Raw genomic sequence first — 21460 nt, forward strand, 5'->3', positions numbered from 1 at the left:
TATTCTCCCAATAATTATTATTAATACTGTAAACACACAACACAATAAGTTATCTTTCAAATCTGTGGACATTTACTGCTCAGTGTATAATTGGGATATACAGTATACTGTACTGTACATACAGAACTGTTTTATACTGGTGTATAACTGCTTTTACTTGAGGGTTGTCATTTATTTATTATAAATTTGATTAACCAGACCACCCACTACAAATCTTAATCTTTTGATTATGGCCACTTTGATCTACTACATAGAACTACTTTATACTATTTAAGGTTTTTGAGACTTTCATTTGTTGAGGTATGAATCTGACTTCATAATCCTATTGTCAAAGATGTTAATCTTAAAGTGCTGCATGTACAGTAATGTAAATGGTAAAGTGTTTTTAAGAAATTGTGCAAGTACATTTAAGAAATTGTGCAAGTACAATACATAATTATGATCTTCATAAATTTTAGTCCTCAATTTCATTCTTGTTAGTAGTTTAATCAACTTGCTGAATTATACACTCAACTGATTTGAAAAAATTACCTATGGGCTAAATAAGTTTGTATTGAAACACAATGTTTTTTGGTACCCATCAAGGTCACATGTGCCCCCATTGATTAAGTATATCAAATGAGATACAGTACTGTAATTTGCAATGTATCATTATCATGAGACCTTGAAATACATTGTTATAACTTGTCAGAAATATATATGAAACACTTAGTTTATGTTTTACACAATTGTTATGTGGTGGACAAAGCTGTGTCAGTTATTCATCAAGAACTTTTTGGTTATTCATGCCCATCATCATTTATCATCTTTAGGTTAATTGGTAGCAAACAGACCATCTTCAAAGTTAGGTTATATATGTATATGGTTGATTATGCATTTAGAAATTGTGGTAAGTTATTGTATACTTCTTATATTGTACCCATTATATACTGTGCCCTCACACTTGCAATCAGTTACACCTCCAGTGGACTACGATTACCCAAGTATCTATGAATTGCAATTCGTCTGTAGTATGCTCTACCTATTTTTAACTTATACCAGCAGTATTGATATACTGTATATATATACAGTGAACCTTCGCTACTTCGCGGTTCGACCATCGCGGATTCACCACTTCGCGGATTTTCTCCATAACCCATATATATACAGTATATATATATATATATATATATATATATATATATATATATATATATATATATATATATATATATATATATATATATGTATGCATGTATTTATGTATATTTGTATGTATGTATATATGTACAGTAGGTATGTATATATGTAGGTATATATATATATATATATATATATATATATATATATATATATATATATATATATATATATATATATACACACACACATACACATATATATATATATATATATATATATATATATATATATATATATATATATATACACACACACATACACATATATATATATATATATATATATATATATATATATATATATATACATATATATATATATATATATATATATATATATATACATATATATATACAGTATATATATATATATATACACAGTATATATATATATATATATATATATATATATATATATATATATATATATATATATATATATATATATACAGTGATACCTCGGTACTCGACCATAATCCGTTCGAGATCCGTGTTCGACCTCCGATTTGTTCGAGTACCGAATTTTTTTTCCCCATAAGAAATAATGGTATATATTCTATTCCGTTCCCAAGCACTCGAACAGGCCCAAAATATTAATAAAACGTGTACCTAAACAACAATAATTATCTAAATGTGTATGAAATTGGTCAGAAAATCCTATAAAACAATTTTAAACCATTTACTGTACTAAAATAAAACAATTTTAAACCATTTTCTGTACTGTAGTGAACATACCTTTGAGCAGCGGTTCGATGGCATACAGGGATGGATGTGGAGAGGATGGAAGGGGGAGGTTACTGCTTGGAAGGAGAGTCCCCTTCCATGATGTGGCGGGGTAGTTCTCCTTCAGGAGTTGTTTCTCTCTCCAATGAAAGGGTGGGCAGATCTATTTCAGGGGTTTCTTCTCTTCTTTGTCTCTTCTTTGGAGGAGAAACAGGCTTTGATGTAGCAGCTTTCTTTTCTTTTGTGAAAAACTGGTCTATTGTTAATTGTTTCTTCCTCCTCTGCAGTATTCTTCGAAAATGATACATGACACTATCATTAAACATATGCACTGCCCGGTTTGCTACTGCAATTTCTGGGTGGTATTTTTCAGCAAAAGCCTGCACATCTGCCCACTTGGAACAAATTTCATTGATGAGAGAACTTGGAACATCCTCCCTTACCTCATCCTCTTCTGAAGATTCCTGCTCCACAATCAGATCCTGCTGCTGTTGTTGTTGCAGGTGCAACAATTCCTCCACAGTCAACTCGGTAGAATGGCTTTCTACAAGCTCATCAATATCATCCTTGTCGACCTCAAGCCCCAAACTCCTGCCCATGACAACAATTTCCTCAACGACATCAGTGTCATCAGAAATTACAGGGGTAGCAGTGCTTGGACCCGCCTCTGGTTGGAAACCTTCAAACTCCCTCTCTGTGACACATGATGGCCACAGCTTACGCCAGGCAGAGTTCAATGTCCTATAGGTCACACCTCGCCAAGCTTGGTCAATCATGTTAACAGAGTTGAGGATGCTGAAGTGTTCCTTCCAGAATTCCTTTAGGGTCAACTTCGTGTCACTGGTCACTTCAAAACACTTTCTGAAAAGGGCCTTGGTATAGAGTTTTTTGAAGTTTGAAATGACCTGTTGGTCCATGGGCTGGAGTATGGGAGTAGTATTGGGGGGCAAGAATTTGATTTTGATAAAGCTGTATTCTTCTTTCAAGTCATCCTCGAGACCTGGAGGATGTGCAGGAGCATTGTCCATAACCAGAAGACATTTCATTGGCAAGCTCTTTTCAATGAGGTAAGCCTTAACCTGGGGGGCAAACACTTCGTTTATCCACTCAGTAAAGAATTGTCTTGTGACCCAAGATTTAGTGTTCGAGCGCCACATAACTGGTAGTGCACTTTTACAAATATTATTTCGTTTGAACACCCGGGGGTTGTCCGAGTGGTACACTAACAAGGGTTTGATCTTGCAATCGCCACTTGCATTTGCACACAGCAACAATGTTAGCCTATCTTTCATTGGCTTGTGACCTGGCATCTTCGTCTCGTCCTTGGTAATGTACGTATTGGCTGGCATTTTCTTCCAAAATAACCCAGTCTCATCACAATTAAAGACTTGTTGTGCGATCAAATTTTGTTCATTTATGTACCGATCGAATTCCCCCACGTATTTATCGGCTGCAATTTGATCCGAACTAGCTGCCTCCCCATGCCTAGTAACACGATGAATACCTGTTCTATTACGAAACTTTTCAAACCAACCCCTGCTCGCTTTAAATGTAAATGAATCACTTTCACTGGTACTCGGACTTTTCTTCACTAATTCTTCATAGATATGCAACGCTTTTTCACAAATGAACGCTTCACTAACACTTTCCCCGGCCAACTGTTTTTCTTTAATAAATATTAAAAGCAACTTTTCCATCTCCTCAATCACTTGTGGCCTTTGCTTAGTTACCGCCGTAACTCCCGTTGCAACATTCGCCTTCTTAATCATTTCTTTATGCTTTAAAAACGTAGAAATGGTCGACTTCGCCATTCCGTATTCTACCGCTAAATCGGACACTCGTACACCATTCTCATATTTCGCTATAATTTCCTTCTTCAACTCGATCGTTGTTCGCACTGTTTTCCTCTTCTCCTTCCCCTTAACACTCATTACTTTCTTGGGACTCATTATGAAAGCTAAAAAAGCAATTAAAAGCACTGAAAATCACTAAATCACAACGAATGCTGATCGCGCGTTGTCTGAGTGACGCTCTCGAGAGAACTGATGCTTCCCGAACAAGCGAGAGTGGCCGAGATGGCGCGATCATCACAAAGCCCATGCGGTCGTCACGTGTTCGGCTGGTCGAGTACCGAATTTTTGGTCGAGCACCGCAGCAAAAATTTCTCGAAAATTTTGGTCGAACTCCGAATTGTTCGAGTATAGAGTCGTTCGACTACCGAGGTATCACTGTATATATATATATATATCTAAAGTAGGAAGATGTGATGTAGTTCTAAGGGAAAAGTATGGGAAATATGTCTGGGTAATAAGCAAAGCTCTACCTCCAGTTTGTTTCTTCATTATGATCAGAGATAAATGTAAACAAAACATTGGTTGCCATTTTTTATCGTGCTTTTTAGCGTGTTTAGGAAACGCATGATATAAAATCACCTTTAATATTTGTGCCTGTTTTAGTTTAGGGTACTGAAGTATATGCATTAAGTGTTCTGTACATTAATGGGTAGTTTGTTAACAGTACTATGTACAAGGGAAGATGTTAAAAGTCTGAATATACATGTTGAATAAATAGGTAAATATTGTGTCACTACTTCGCGGATTTTCACCTATCGCGGCCGCGTCTGGAACCTATCTACCGCAATAAACGAGGGTTCACTGTACTATTAAATTATGACTCTTAAACACCTGTGGTATATTTAGTATTGTATTTAAAGGAGAGATATTAATATTGTAATGCTCTGGCTATAAAAACCACAAACCATCAAAATTAATTAAAAAAAATATTGTACAGTACTGTACAATTTTTTATTTTGCGTCTGATGTGGTGTTCATTAGCTTTCCATGGTACTTTTGTTAATGTATTTTTTCTAACCTGTCTAACTTATTAGTTTGTTTTATCCATACAGATCTGGTTCATTTGTTTCAGGATGGCATCTAGAAATCTGCTTCTCTTGTCAAATTCAACTATCCATGGAACAGGGTATTTAGAATGGGCGGCCAAGGAAATCAAAGACTTCTTGAATAGGTAAACTTAACTTGTTAAAGGAATTCTATATGAGAATAAGATTTTTTTCATATATGATTATTATACAGTTTATAAGAATAGAAAAATCTTCAATGCAATATTTTGGGGGACTGATTTTGACATATAGTAGTACTGTTACCTTGTTGGTCTAAATGGAACAAGTGGTAAAGGTGGAAAAGAAGTGATGCTGATAGAACTTGAGGAGCTTCAACTTTCTATAAATCTGTTTGAAAAAGAAAGATTTAGTAAAAACTAGAACAAAAAATATTGAAAAATTTCTTAAGCTTGTTAGGTATGGACCTTTGTAAATCCTCAGTGTAGTTTCTTTTAAGTGAGATTTATGTACAGTATTGCAATATGCATTAACACATTTATGACAAGGAGATAAGCTTTTGCTGTGTAAAAGCAATTTCAAATAACACTATAAACTGCTGAGTGAAGGGTTACAAGGCCAGAATATTTCTCTCCCGTTAGCGGTGGAATTATCTTATAAGTATAAACGGTTTAATCAATGAATGAAATTATTAATCAAATTGCACTGCTCCGATGATTAATTAAGTAGCACAAATATATCCTAGATCCTATTCTGTTATGATTGCATACCATTAAATACTCAATGATGATGAATAGAATGGTAACTGAAAAGATTGAGAGCAATTATCTGCTGAATAGACAGTCTGAAAACATTTATTAATGGTATACAAACTATGCAGTTCACTTGTAGTAACTGCTATCCAAATTTCATTAGCAGTTTATTCAAGCTTCTGGTCTGTGACCAAAATTCTTGAACAGAATAAAGATTTCAAAGTTCAGATCAAAGTCTTTGTATTATGAAAAGTCTCACCAACTTTAGTGTATTAAGGAAGAGGTAAAACTTGAGTTTTGTTTCTTAAGCAATAGGATAGCCATATTTTTGTTTCATAAATCACTTGCTCATTATTGATGCTTTTAAAATGTTGAGGATTTTTTCCAAGTTCCTTTGCATTTTTGTGATAAGCTGTGATTCTTTCAAAGGCAATCACAACCCTTATGTTGCTATACAGGGGATAACTTTATTCTCATATGTTGCCACAGTATATTGACTGACATTGCTTTGGCTCTTAGTTCTCTCCTCTTCTTGTTTGTCTACATCTTTTCCCACTTCTATGTGGGGTCGATGTTTCTGGTCAGCTTTCTCCATCTGCTCTTAGTTCTCTGCATACTTTGAATTCCATTGACATCCTGTACCTTTTTGGTACTTGAAACCTATGCTTACTTACACATAATCTTTAACGGTACCTAGTACTATAGAGTACTGTAAAACAAAATGGATATCTGTAGTGAACCTTTCATGTTTAAGAATTCCTTTCTTGAGCCCTTAGCTTACTATTACTGCTGTGCTAGATTGCTTCTTGAACTGTCACTCCACTTTAAATGTTATGGAAATAATTTGTATTAGTATGAAGGTCATATGTAACAGTGGTTTGTATTGAATGGACTGAAAGAATTTTAGATCTTGGATTACTTCCCTCTTGACATGTTCTTTGAATGATGTTTAGATGTATGAAAAGAATAACTTTAGGCCATTTCAGGTTATTGTTTGGAATTTCAATGTACAGTAATCTAAAAATAATGATTAATATGTTTTAAATTTTTTTAATTCAGTAATTAAATGGTATGTATTAATATCCTTGATACTAATTACCTGTAATTTTCATTTCAGTAAAAATGTGAAAAAAGTTTTATTTGTACCATATGCCTTGCGAACAATGGATAAATATACAGAAACTGCCAAGAAGAAATTTACCTCCTGGGGTAAGATTACTTTTTGCATGTCTTGAGTCTTTTGCCTCAGGGTATGTGTTTACCCATTTATGATAGTAGGTACAATTAAATACATAAGAAGGGAAAAAATGAGTATGAGAACTGACAAAGTACAAAAGAAAAAAGTTATGAGAATACTGCATGGGAAGATATCTACACATAGGAACCAAGTAATCCAATAACAAAGAATATTATTTCAGGTAGTAAATGATTATATAGAACCATACTTTTAATATTGTAGTTTCAAGTATATGGGAATAGTATAAGAAGTTTTTAAAAGGCAGGATTAGACAATGGAAAGGCTAACCTTAGAACCATCTCTTTACTCTAGTGAAAAGAAAGAAAGAAAAAAAAACCAGAAGCAGCGACAAAAAGTGCTTTACGTTGCTTTCAGGTAAAGGATGATCATTGAATTTCAAGGTATAGATGTCATGCTACTACAGTAGTGTTTAATGTTTATCACAGTTCTGTATCCAGCTATTTTGATTGTCTTTACACCTAAGATAGTCTTTAGAGATAGCATTGACTCTTGTCAAGAGGAGAGTGTGAACTTTACAGTCTATTACTGCTGATACTGTATATGGAAGCTCAATTAATTAATATTGTCAAGCTTTAACTTAATATCAAAGTAAACTGTTGCAAGAGTGTGAGTATTCTTTGTAAATGCTAGAGTCAGTGTACCTGTAGTAGAAACTATCTTCTTGTGTCATTTATGATAGTCTGTAAAAGAAAGACTTTTTTTCATATTTAGTTGCTCCCTCTTTTTAATTGATTTTTTTAAAGTTGGTGAAAGTGGTAATTTGATAAGCATGTCTCTTACATATCTTATACTAACATTACCGTAGAGTAAACAAATTGTTTGTCGAAATTTGAATTGTATGTAAAATATATGGCAGTGTATGCTACAAAAAACAGATTTTGAGCGAGGAGAAAAATCTATTTTTGGGTTAGATAGCCATGTCGTCCTGATGGAAGGTTCCTATAGGTAGCTTTCTAAGGGATATTTGGCTACAGTGATATTCCCAAAGAATTAACCTTTAGGTCTCCAGAATTCTAACTCCTGGCGCGAATATCCTTAAATTTTCTCTTAAGGATATCGCATAAATCAGGGGACGTATACTGTATCTTGATACGAGACATAGCAATCTTCACCCCGAATAGCGTTTTTGTTTCGAGGGGGAAGAGTGGCAAAAATAGAAGGGGAGCCGTTATCAAGATTACCCTTCCTCCCGTACTACTATCGAGTATCTAGATGGCACTGTATCCAAGATGGTGTTCATTCCTTGTAGCATTGAGCATGGTGCTACAGTTATAGTAATTTCGGGAGGGATCCTGCCAAGGCCTTTTCTATAGAAAAGGAGGGCGGGTCCATCAGGACGACATGGCTATCTCACCCAAAAATAGATTTTTCGCTTCGCTCAAAATCCGTTTTTTGGGCTCAAGTCATGTCGTCCTGATGGAAGTTTACCAGAGAATTACTAGAAAGTACTGTATCTGGGGATTTTCATAGGTGCCTTAACCTTGGGACAATTTTTCTATGGTCATCCGGACCATTAAGACAAATGACGTTACCGTTATCCGTCATTACCAATAATCATGGACAATGTTAGTGCTTCCTTCCCCCTGCAGGAAAGAGTCATACTAGACAGTAGAAAAGGGGTCTCAAGGTTTGCATATATTGTATGAACAAACATAAGTATCCACTAGATATACAAAAGGTCTCACTGTTTGTATATGTTGTTGGAACAACTAAGTGTCAACTGTACCCATTGTTTGTAATTTACAATAATATGAGGTTTACTTGAATAAATAAGTAAGAGAACTCTGGCATATTTATTGTGCTAATTGCAGGGCGAAATCAGACGCAATTACACTCTGTGGCGGGATGTTAACAAAAACAAACCCCTACACCCTTGATCACTCTGACTTACAAATTATCCCACAACACAAACTTTCCCCTTACTTTACGTCAAACTGGACTATTGCATGAAGGAAACAAAAAACAAAACGTAACCTTATAACTATATTAAACGCAACCAAAAAAAATCACATCATCAAACAGACTTAACACTAAAACAGACAAAAAATAATAGACATTAATTTCGAATAAATGACCAAATGGAATAACGAGTGTAACGTGTTAGGGAATTATACGAACAACGTACTGTATACAGAAAATATTTTTCTCCCTGAAAGGGAAGAAATGATGAGTGCCACTAAATTTGAATATTTTTGGTAGATTTTCCTAATATAATTTCTGTAAAATGTTGTATACTATCAACACTGTGTATTATGTACACATGGCACAAGTGTTATCTGTATAATTCCACACCTCAGATTTTGAACAGTTTTAGTGTCACCATGGTGACACTCGCTTAAAAGGTATCGCACTGGAAGTGTCAACACCTTTTCACCCTAATTGATAGTCCCAATCAATTAACTGTTCATCGCAGCACTAGAAGACAGGTTTTAATACACTATCTGCCGCCACCACATAATGCTTCGGCTCGTGGACTTGCTTCGCGTAGTGTTTGTAGAACACTCTGGATGACTTCCATCGAGTATATGAGCGAAGACGCTCATAGTCCATATACTGAAAAAAGTTAAGTGATGAAGCAACTTTTCTCGGATCATGACCTGCGGGTGTACTGTCAGGATCCGCTCTGCGAATGAAGTAGGTGAGCTTCGCCCTCAGTTGTTTTAGGGATAAGTTTGATCCTGAAGTTTCTCCTTTGAAGAGCTCTCCTCCCCTGAAATCTGAAGTTCTACGAAGATAGACCTTTAGACACTCTACTGGACACAGAGAGACATCTTCCTTCAGAGGGCAGATTCTCCAGGGACCCCATCTCTTAGTGGGTAGCTCGTTCTTGGCGAGAAGGGCTGGATCAGGAAAGAGATTCAGTTCTCCCACTTCTGTGATCTGAATGTGGCCCTTATTTCTTGATAGGGCTACTATTTCACTAACTCTAGCCCCTGAGGCTATAGCGAACAGGAAAATAACCTTCTGGGTTGGATCCTTGAGGGAACAATCTTTATTGTTCACAGATGAAGCATAATGTAAGACCTTGTCCAAAGACCATGAAATGGGCTTCAGAGGAGCTGCAGGCCTAAGTCTAGCACATGCCTTCCGGATCTTGTTAAAGATTTCGTTCGTCAGGTCCACTTGAAAGGCGAATAGAAGAGGTCTAGTCAGGGCTGACTTGCACGTAGTTATCGTGTTGGCTGCCAGACCTTGTTCATGAAGGTGGATAAAGGAGGACAGACAGAAGTCTATTGAAATTTCTTTCGGTCCTTTTGCTTTAACAAAGGCAACCCACTTTTTCTAAGACGATTCATATTGTCTTCTAGTTGACTTAGACTTGTATTCTTCTATGAAGTCTATACTGCCTTTTGAGATCCAAAATCTTTTCTTAACCGCTAAGGCGAGAAAATCATGAAATGAAGGTTTTGGGTTCTCTGTGATGAAGCGAAGACAGTCGACTTCTGAACCCGTTGAGATAGTGCTGGGTTCGGTACAAGGACCAGCCTCAGCCTCAGTACCATCACTAGAGGGAACCAGTTGCTCTTGGGCCACTTGGCGGCCACTAGAGCTGCCGTTCCCTGGAAGGATCTCAGCTTGTTGAGGACCTTCAGCAGGAGATTGAATGGAAGGAACAGGAAACTCCGGGTCCATTCATTCCAAACTAGGGACATGGCGTCCGTTATCTCTTCTAGAGGGTCCTCGTATGGGGCTACATATCAAGGTAGTTTCTTGATGTTACTCGTCGTGAAGAGGTCGATCTACAGTTCCGGGACTTGTTTCAAGATGGAGGAGAATGAGTCTGCGTCTTGGGACCATTCTGGCTCTATCGGCTTCAGCCTGAGTAGAGCATCTGCTGTCACATTGCGGAACCTTTATAAGTGAAATGCTGATAGGTGCCATCTCTCTAGACAAAGAATGGCTAATATCACATGGTTGATATGGGATGATCTCGAGGCTTGTCGGTTCAGAGATCTCCGTATCACTTCGCTGTCCACGATCAGCCTGATGTGGACTGATCTGCGAGAAGAGAATTTTCCCAACGTCAAGAGGACTGCCATGGCTTCCAAAATGGTGATGAGAAAGGCCTCGAACAGAGATGACCAAGTCCCTTAGACTTCCCTTTGATGGGAGTGAACTCCCCATTCCTCCGTCGAGGCATCCCTTTGGATGGTCATCGACGGCAGAGGTGGTTGCAAGGGCACGGTCCTCATTAGGCTCTTGGCCTTCGACCATGGGTTGAAAATTGATCGTAGTAAGGCCGGTATCAGTCATTTTAGATCTCTTCGAGCATTTGATGCGTATCTTCTCCAGACTCCTAACGCATCTTTCAGCTGTGCTCTTAGCACTGGGTCTGGTACTGCTGCGAACTGGAGAGAGCCCAGTACTCTTTCCTGTTGGCATCTTGAAATCGTGTCGGATTACAGTAGTCTCTTGACAGACCCTGCGATCTCCCTCCTCTTCCCTGAGGGAATGGAGAGACGATGTGACCTCAGGTTCCAATGGCTTTCCAGCCATTGAAACCCTTGAGGTGGAGAGAGTCGAGACTTCTTGAAGTTGATCTTGCCTCCCGGATGTTCCAGGAACTGGATCACTTCTTTGGATGCTTGCAGACAAGCCGTTTCGGATGCTGCCTGCACCAGCCCGTCGTCCAGGTACGCTGCTACCTGAACACCTTCTAGGTGTAGTAGTTGCGCGACTGGGTCTGCAAGTTTTATGAAGATGCTTGGGACTATGTTTAGTCCGAAGGGCATGGCTCCTAGAACATACTTTATCTTCTGTTACTTGAATCCTAGGTAGGAGGAGAGGGGCGACTGACTAGAAGGTGCCAATAGGCATCTGTCAGGTCCATAGAGACTGTGAACGCCCCTTTTTGTAACAGGGCCTTATGTGTTGAAGGATTAACATCCTGAACTTGCTGTTTTTTATGAACTTCTTGAGTGGCGTCAAGTCCAGAATGACTCTTGAGTTTTCCTGAGTCCTTCTTGGGAACACAAAACAGCCTGTATGCTCAAGAGCTATAGGGTATATTCTTCTAATGCAGGGGTGAAGTGTTGGAAGAATTGAGGAAATGATGGTAGAGACTTGTTCCGTTTCCATCCTAGTCCAATCTTGATTAGGCCGTGGGCCCAAGGATCGAAGGTCCAACGATCCTGAAATTGTTGGAGCCTCCCTCCTACCGGAAGCATCTCCTTGCTTCGATTGATCGGAGGGTTTACCTCCTCGACCGCATCCTCCCCTACCTCTTGAGGGATGTCTAGAGGAGCCCCGTCTGGATCCTTTACCTTTCAACTGAAAGGTAGTGGTCTGCCTCTCAAACCTGGGGCTGAATGCTTGTGACTGGGCAACCAGCTGTGGAAGGTGGTCTGTGTTTGGGCCACCACTTGGGGCACCGCAGTCATAGTAACTGTGGGATGCTGTTGAACAAGCCGAGGGGGAAGTCTAGACTTCTTTGTCTTCCTTCTAGGTTGGGGACCCGCATCCGAGGAAGACTTTCTCTTTGAAGAGATGCCCCACTTCTGGAGAAGGTTCCTATTCTTCGTGATGACTTTCTCAACTACCTCTTTGACTACATTGTTCGGGAAGAGGTCTTTACCCCAGATGTTGTGAAAAAAATTAATAATAGTTGGGGAAAATACAAACCATTTCCACATATAACAAGCTTGGGTTATATATGTTTTAAAGTAACTCTCATTATCAATTCCTTTTTATCCTAATGTCTGATATTCTGCCCCAGTACTGTACTATAATGATTTTCCTTATATTCACTGTAAAGATTTCAATTTTTCTTAAATAGGTTTACATATTTTGCCAGCAACAAATTCATTTATTTTTATAACAGAAAGTCATGAATAGAAGCATTATTTATATTTTTAAGGGGTATTGTAATATTTTTTGGTCCTACCAGTTGTCTAACCACATTTGTTTTTGCAGCATGCCCTACTCTCTGTAGGGTTTTTTAGAGAGGCAACTGAACTCAATTTTCAATGCTCAGCTAGAAGATGTTGTCATTAAAGGAGTTTTGACATCAGGCACGGCCCTTCTTCAGTATTCTCAGTTCAGTTGAAAAAGAGCTTCGACAGTTGAAAACCTTGCGAATCCAAGATTTCATCAACAAGGATCAAGATATTGCTACTCCACATCACCAGATCACAAAAGGTGATTCCATACTGGATCTTAGTGGTGGACAGTTTTTTTAAATGTTTGCCCCAGAACCAAGTGAACGTAAGGGAGCCTAAAACCGTCTTTTTGTGGAGACAGTCAAACGTTTAGGTGTCATAAACATTAATAGTTAACTGGAACTATTGAGATGGCATACTGGTACTTGCCCAAATAGATACACGGTTAGAAGTGCCCCTGGTTATACTTGAACTATATAGGAACACTTATGAGTGCCCCACCTGTGGAAATCTTGTTTGATTAATTTGTTTATCTTATTACCCGGATGCTGAAGTTTGACGTAAAGGAATGCTAATTTTGCCTTTAATTTTCTATTTTGATTGATGGGTCCATGCTAACATAACCTTAACAGTTGTTTCAAAAATAAATATTATTTTCTTGTGTTTTATGTATACAGCATTTCATTTCAGAAACCTCCCACCACGGCTTCTTTTCCCCAGCCACTGTTTTTTACGATCTCTTAAGTACAGTAATTTATCATAATTCTTTCCTCCCACAGTGTGTTCATTTATTAATTATAATATTCCATTTCACCTAATGTTCTTATACCTTTACTTATAATCAGCAAGCCAAAGGCAAGAGAAGGAAAGGTATGATAAATAACAAGGTTCAAGCTGGGTCCCCTTGCCCAGTATAAATCAAGGGGTGGTGCCCAGAGCTCCGTTCTCTTGACCTGTTACTTAGGTTTTTTGGGTATTCCTCCATTGTATATTTGTTGTGTAGTGAACGTCGGGTTGTGGTCGGCATTCGGACACTAGGCAGTTCCGGTGCTACCTCTGGCCACAGTCCGCAAACCACTAAAATGTTAGAAGATATCAGCTTCCTGGGTTCATGTTTCACTGTTGCAACAGCGAACACGAACTCTTTACAGGCTCTCTTAGCTTTCATAAAAGCATACAGGTCCTTTACTAGGGTGGCCATATGCATTTTGGCCAGTACCATGAGCATGTCTGGGGTACTTCGTTGGCCTACACACATCTCTATGCAGTTTTGTAGGGATAACGATGCCGCAAGTCTCTCCTTCGTCTCGTTCCTTGCACAAGAGAAAGTCACAAAGTTTAGGGAGGTTCTCGCTAAACTGTCGTCTAGCGATGTCTGCGTCTAGTTTCCCTACTGAGAAGGTTAGGTGGACTTCCTTCCATTCCTTCTCTTGGATGGGCCAGGCTAATGATAGAGGCCTGCACTCTTCTAGTGCAGGGCATGGTTTGCCTGCCTCCACTGCCTTGGCAACAGATTTAAATACCTTCAACGTAAAGGGGAAGGCCATTGAAGCAGGAGCAAGAAAGGTAGGGTGTTTCCTGCTCAAGGCGGACACTTTCGAAACCGAATAACCCGGCTTTCTCAGGGTACTTGACAAGAGAGCCTGTGCTTTATTGTGGTAAAAAATTATGACCTCCTTCAGTTCCGTCTCCTCTTTTGGCATTGGTTCATGCTTCAGTCAAATGAAGCAATCAGGGTAAGCGTTAAAGCTTGGCCAAAACTGGATGTCGTCTAAGGGGACAGCTCCCATCTTCTCTGAGATGTAGAGTTTGCTGTTCGTAATCGGCATAAACTCTGCATACCTCCAGGGATTGGTTTTGGAGCAGGTCGGGAGGTCTTGGACTTTGGGTCGCTTGTATGACCCTCAGGAGGCGATAAGTGGAGTTTTATAGAGCTCTCTCTCGAATTTCGTTTCCCTTGCTTCGCCTCGTTTGCGAATGTTCTCCATTAAATCCGTAAGATGGGCCAGTGCCTGGCTCAAGTTGTCCAATGGAGGGGTAGAAGCTGAAGATGTCGAGGGTAATGGCTCCGGTGCCGGAACAGAAGGAAGGAACTCTGACTCAACATCATCATCATCTTCCGGAGGTAGAGTAGACTCCTCCTTGGAAATCTGGACGCAGGGAGGTCCGAGTCGTGCTTGGGGCACAACCATTTCACTACCCGCTTTCGGGAACAGCAAGCTACGCATCCTAACGTTAGGTAGGTATGGTCCCAGAGAGTTCTTCTGGAACCCTCTTAGCCACTTGCGTAGCTTTTCACGTGCCGCATCCCTCGACTCCGTTGACTTGGAGTCGTCGAAACCTTTGGTCACCAAGGTCCGGCAGATATTGCAGACTTGGGGGTCCCAATATTGCAGGGATTCGGTAATGATGGTGCAGGGGCCATGAGACCTGCATATTTTGTGACCGCAGAAATGCGATGCGATCTTCTACAACCTTTTGTAGAAGATCGCATCGCATTTCATCTGGGGTTCCTCCTGTAAAGAAAGGAAAATAAAATGAGTATGCGATTGTTTATCTCTCATGATTAACAGATATGCAAATATTTTAATCATTATAGCTTAGGATAGTAAGCTAGAAAGAAATTGGGAAAGACATACTTGTGTTTCCCTTCCAGCCAATTGGTGTGACCTCCCCCCAATATTAAAGATATAAGATTTCCTTTATTAGGGCAACTCAAAAGAGAAGGGTTCTAACCTCAAGGGATAGAAAAAGTGTACACTGCCACTGACCCTTCTTAATATTTAATATTGTGGGGTAAGTATTAACTGGTTTCCAATCAGAGTATTGAAGGAATTCTATTCTTTCATTATAGGATTGGTCTCGGCAAAAGTCTGTGCAAGGATACACAAAATATGTTGGAAAATAACTACTGTATAATATATACAATAGTTTTCTATCTGCAGTATGTACTCTACTGCAAATATACTGACTACTGTATAATATACTGTAGTTCAGCCGGCATGTTGCCAGCAGGGCTAGCACCTGACAGCACAGTCCGGCCGGCGACATCCGGCTGGGTAGTACCTGACGGTGCTGGTCTAGCCGACATGCTGTTGGCTGGGTTAGTACCTACCGGCACTAGCTGACAGAGAGAGAAAAGCATGGAGTGAAGGGCTGCCTTATTAAAATGTATGTTTACAATAAATAAGGGTGTAAGTATATAACCTTACTGCCTTCCTCTAGAATGAGGGTTCAAATGGAAGGGGAGAATGCATCATTCAGGCTTCCATCCAGCCCCAAGATCTGTTCCTAGCATTGCCGGTTTCAGGAATGCGGATGGCAGTCCAAGGGAGGACTGAAGAACCTTCAGCAGCAGAAGGGTCTCCCACTGGCAGCCGTCATAGCCGGCACAACCTTCTTGGAGCCGTGTCCATAAGGGAAAGACTGAGTGACTAAACAGCTGCTTATGTAGGAGCCTGGCCGGCACCGCAACCCACCCGGCAAGCGGTGAGATTGCAGGACAACGGCCACAGAATTACGATGGCTAAGTCATCGCTAAAGGACAGAGAGAGGAAGGGAAAAGGGTCCTCTATCAAGTGTAGAAGGCGGCGGCAGGACCCACTTCCACACAAGAGTGAAACAATGTTTCAGTATCGGCGCCATCCTAGGCGGCAGAAGGATAACTATTCTTCAGCCTAGGGTCTGCCGAATCTATCGAGTGTAGAAGAAGGTGGCAAAATTGCCACCGCCTCCACACAAGAAAGAAACGTTGTCTCGGTATCGGTGACATCCTAGGCGGCAGAAGAATACTATTCTTCAGCCTAGGGTCTGCCGACACAGGACTAGTCTTCTAGACCGCAGGGAAGAAGGTGGCGGCAACATACTACCACTTCAGGTGCGGCCTAGGGAGGCTTAGCTGTAAGCTGGCAGGGGAGTGACTACTCGCCCTGCTGCTCTGCCGCCGGCAGAAAGACTGAATACTCTGAAGTTCTGTCGAAAACCAAAGCCGGGATCTCGCCGGCAAAAGTGGGAGACAGAAAACCCTAGCCTAGTCAAGCCGGAGTGGACTACTCTATGGCAAGACCAGATATGGTTGACGCCTACGGCGGCACTCGGAGGGAAGGAGGGATTACCCTTAAATCTCCGCAGGAGACAAGTATCGAGTTATATAATTTTAGGAGATGTACTATCTCCCGTTGAATCAATAAAACGATACAGAAGGGTAACCGGGGATAATGTCTGAAAGTATACCACAGTGCCTAGGCCAGGAAGCCTAGCACGAGACGACTCGGTTACCTAAATCACCGAAACTCTAATGTATACGATCGACAAAAGGAAGAGGAAATTATGCATAAAATATATATCTTTACTAGTATAATTGTGCCTAAATAGCTTTCATAATTTATTAATGCTATTACAACCGGGAAAGTCGTTCTGCTAACTAAATAATACGTGCATAACGAACGACAGAGCCCATGGCGCCTCCGGTAACAGGCCTAGCTCCTTAACACAAAGATTTACTCTAATTTCACTGTGAAGCAGTAGCTAAAAATTATACACTGCAAAAAATAGATACTCAACTTTCCAGAGGAAAAAGAAGCTGGAGATTGCATAATAAATCCTCACAAAAGTGATCAAAACCTTAAATCAACAGGGAACACCACCGTGCGAAATCACTACCAAAATAGGAATGAGTGCCATCTTGGATACAGCGCCATCTAAATACTCAATAGTAGTACGGGAGGAAGGGTAACCTTGATAACGGCTCCCCTTTTATTTTTGCCACTCTTCCCCCTCGAAACGAAAACGCTATTCGGGGTGAAGATTGCTATGTGTCGTATCAAGATATTCGTCCCCTGATTTATGCACTATCCTTAAGAGAAAATTTAAGGATATTCGCGCTAGGAGTTAGAATTCTGGAGACCTAAAGGTTAATTCTTTGGGAATATCACTGTAGCCAAATATCCCTTTGAAAGCTACGTATAGGAACCTTCCATCAGGACGACATGGCTTGAGCCCAAAAAAACTAAATCTTTATAGTGTTAGAAATATTTAGTCTAATAAGATAATCTTGGGTTAAAGTCAATGTTGAAGAAGACAACTTATGTGCTTTGGGAATGTAATGATACATTTTCCTGGATCTTCATAATATAATTGTCTTAAAATTTCATTATTACAAGATTTGGTGCACATTTTTATTATTATTTACAGGATACAAGCTTGAAGGGATTCATACTGCAGAAGACAAAGTAGCAGCTGTAAATGCAGCAGAGGCAATATTCATTGGAGGAGGAAATTCCTTTCAGTTGTTAAAAAGTTTATATGACAACAATTTAATTGAACCTATTCGCAAGAGAGTTCTTGAGGTAAAGTATTGTAAATTTGAATGATCAATATTAATGTAACTTAACTTTAATTTGACAGCTTTTTTTGAGATTTTAATGTTACTTTCCTTGAGTATTTTATCTTAATTGTTCATTTCTTCTTTTGTAGTTTGTTTATTTCCCCATTTCCTTTCCTCACTGGGCTATTTTTCCATGTTGGAGCCCTTGGTCTGATAGCGTCCTCTTTTCCACCTAGGGTTGTAGCTTAGCTAATAATAATAATAATAATAATAATAATAGATACATACATACATAATACATATACCAAGGCACTTCCCCCAATTTTGGGGGGTAGCCGACATCAAACAAATGAAACAAAAAAAGGGGACCTCTCCTCTCTACGTTCCTCCCAGCCTGACAAGGGACTCAACCGAGTTTGGCTGGTACTGCTAGGGTGCCACAGCCCACCCTTCCCCGTTATCCACCACATATGAAGCATCATAACGCCGAATCCCCTACTGCTGCTACTTCGCGGTCATCTAAGGCACCGGAGGAAGCAGCAGGGCCTACCGGAACTGCGTCACAATCGCTCGCCATTCATTCCTATTTCTAGCACGCTCTCTTGCCTCTCTCACATCTATCCTCCTATCACCCAGAACTTTCTTCACTCCATCCATCCACCCAAACCTTGGCCTTCCTCTTGTACTTCTCTCATCAACTCTTGCATTCATCACCTTCTTTGGCAGACAGCCTTTTCCATTCTCTCAACATGGCCAAACCACCTCAACATTCATATTCACTCTAGCTGCTAACTCATTTCTTACACCAGGTCTCACCCTCACCACTTCGTTCCTAACCCTATCTACTCGATATACACCAGCCATACTCCTTAGACACTCCATCTCAAACACATTCAATTTCTGTCTCTGTCGCTCTCATTCCCCACAACTCCGATCCATACATCACAGTTGGTACAATCACTTTCTCATAAAGAACTCTCTTTACATTCATGTCCAACCCTCTATTTTTTACTACTCCCTTAACTGCCCCCAACACTTTGCACCCTTCATTCACTCTCTGACGTACATCTGCTTCCACTCCACTATTTGCTGCAACAACAGACCCCAAGTACTTAAAGTGATCCACCTCCTCAAGTAACTCTCCATTCAACATGACATTCAACCTTGCACCGTCTCGTACATCTCATAACCTTACTCTTACCCACATTAACTCAAAACTTCCTTCTCTCGCACACCCTTCCAAATTCTGTCACTAATCGGCCAAGCTTCTCTTCCGTGTCTGCAACCAGTACAGTATCATCCGGAAACAACCACTGATTTATCACTCATTCATGGTCATTCTCGTCTACCAGTTTTAATCCTCGTCCAAGCACTCGAGCATTCACCTCTCTCTTCACTCCATCAACATACAAGTTGAACAACCACGGCGACATCACACATCCCTGTCTCAGCCCCACTGTCACCGGAAACCAATCGCGCACTTAATTTCCTATCCTAACACATGCTTTATTACCTTTGTAGAAACTTTTCACTGCTTGCAACAACCTTCCACCAACTCCATATAACCTCATCACATTCCACATTGCTCCCCTATCAACTCTATCATACGCTTTCTCCAGATCCATAAACGCAACATACACCTCCTTACCTTTTGCTAAATATTTCTCGCATATCTGCCTAAATGTAAAAATCTGATTCATACAACCCCTACCTTTTCTAAAACCACCCTGTACTTCTAAGATTGCATTCTCTGTTTTATCCTTAATCCTATTAATCAGTACTCTACCATACACTTCTCCAACTACACTCATCAAACTAATACCTCTTGAATTACAACACTCGTGCACATCTCCCTTACTCTTATATAGTGGTACAATACATGCACAAACCCAATCTACTGGTACCATTGACAACACAAAACACATATTAAACAATCTCACCAACCCAGCCATTCAAGTACAGTCACACCCCCTTCCTTTAACATCTCAGCTCTCACACCATCCATACCAGATGCTTTTCCTACCCTCGTTTCATCTAGTGCTCTCCTCACTTCCTCTATTGTAATCTCTCTCTCATTCTCATCTCCCATCACCGGCACCTCAATAGATGATAATGATAATTATAATTATAATAATAATGATGATAATAATAATAATATGAAATTTTTTCAAATATAATTACAGTATCTCAAGTTACTTTGGTACACCAGGTTAAACAGGAAATTAATCGTTCCTCACCACATCACTCACAGCTGTAAACTTTTTTTTCATTCTGAGCGTGCAATGAATAGTTAACAAATTACAAGGGACTGCGAAATATGGAGGGACATACAGTATTTTCTGTTCCTACGTTTAAAGATATTTCTTTTATAAAATTAATTTTTTCCAGTAAGAAATAAGAGATACAGAATTTTTTTTTTTTTTATGAAACAAAAATAATAACAACTTTGTACTGTATCTGCTTTAAGGCTAGGTGCCATCGTTATATTACACAGAGAATTTTACTTCTACATATAATTTATACACTCTAGAATGTAGATTTCATTCTATTTATATATTTAAACTAAAATAATTGTATTAATTTATGATGTAGGAAGGAATCAAATACTGTATTATTAAAAGGAAATAATCTGAAAATAGATAAAAATGGTGAAAGGGGGGAAATTAATGAGAGAGTAGTTGTTGTTGTAGTGCATCATATTTTAATGCTAGAGCTTTGTAAATATTAGTGACATTTTACAGTAAATTTTTTGTTATCTTATATTTTTCCCATGCATTTATTGAAAAAGAATTACTAATAGTGTATTTACACGTATGCTGTACTGGATACAAAACCTTAAAACACGACGTTCATTGTCGTCAGTTCAGACAGACTAGTTTAAGCAGAAAATATTGGATTCTAAAAAATCATGACTTTTACAAAGATAATTGTGCTTCATTAAAGCATTTTTTACTTTTGTTTTTAACTTCAGGTGCATTTCAACTATCAAATACTAGTGATGTTACTGCTCTACAGTATCAGTGAATGTTGTTAGATACGAACAAGTATTTTGTTGTTACTTATACATAGCGTGGTGTGTTGATGACTTCCGTCTAACTTTGTACTGAAGCTGTGTTAATAATGTACAATTACCTCTGAAAAATAGTATGAACTGAGATACCATCAAAAAAAGGGCATGAAAAGAGTGCAATACAGTACAGTGTGTTACCTATGGTATTAGTCAACTGCAGGTAGGCAATAAGTTCATAGGTTACGAGTTGACCCACCCTAGTACGGTAAGCATTCGCAGATTCTTGTTCTTCACGCCTATCTCTACTACCTAACTTCCGCGAATGAGGATGGCTGACTGCACTATTATATGCGATGATTATTTGATAAAGATTTTCTTGAATATGAGGATAGAACGAAGAAAGATGTTTGCTCAGCATATGAAAAAGATTAGTGCCAGCAAAAAACACTCTCTCTCTCTCTCTCTCTCTCTCTC

General features: G+C 39.3%; 1 protein-coding gene across 2 annotated transcripts in view; it reads left to right on the forward strand.

The window, feature by feature from the left end:
* LOC137657582 (alpha-aspartyl dipeptidase-like) overlaps positions 1-21460 on the forward strand; it is a 53392-nt gene that overhangs the window by 18204 nt on the left and 13728 nt on the right. Inside the window, exons 2-4 of one of the 2 annotated variants that reach the window (XM_068391928.1) lie at positions 4830-4928; positions 6631-6722; positions 17844-17998. In XM_068391928.1, coding sequence (XP_068248029.1) covers positions 4831-4928; positions 6631-6722; positions 17844-17998 — 345 coding nt within the window. In that variant the 5' untranslated portion in view covers position 4830. Of the gene's footprint in view, positions 1-4809; positions 4929-6630; positions 6723-17843; positions 17999-21460 lie in introns of both variants that reach the window. The other variant, XM_068391929.1, reaches the window with a different exon arrangement.

Source organism: Palaemon carinicauda, chromosome 18, assembly GCF_036898095.1.
Source record: "Palaemon carinicauda isolate YSFRI2023 chromosome 18, ASM3689809v2, whole genome shotgun sequence".
NCBI classification, from domain to species: domain Eukaryota; kingdom Metazoa; phylum Arthropoda; class Malacostraca; order Decapoda; family Palaemonidae; genus Palaemon; species Palaemon carinicauda.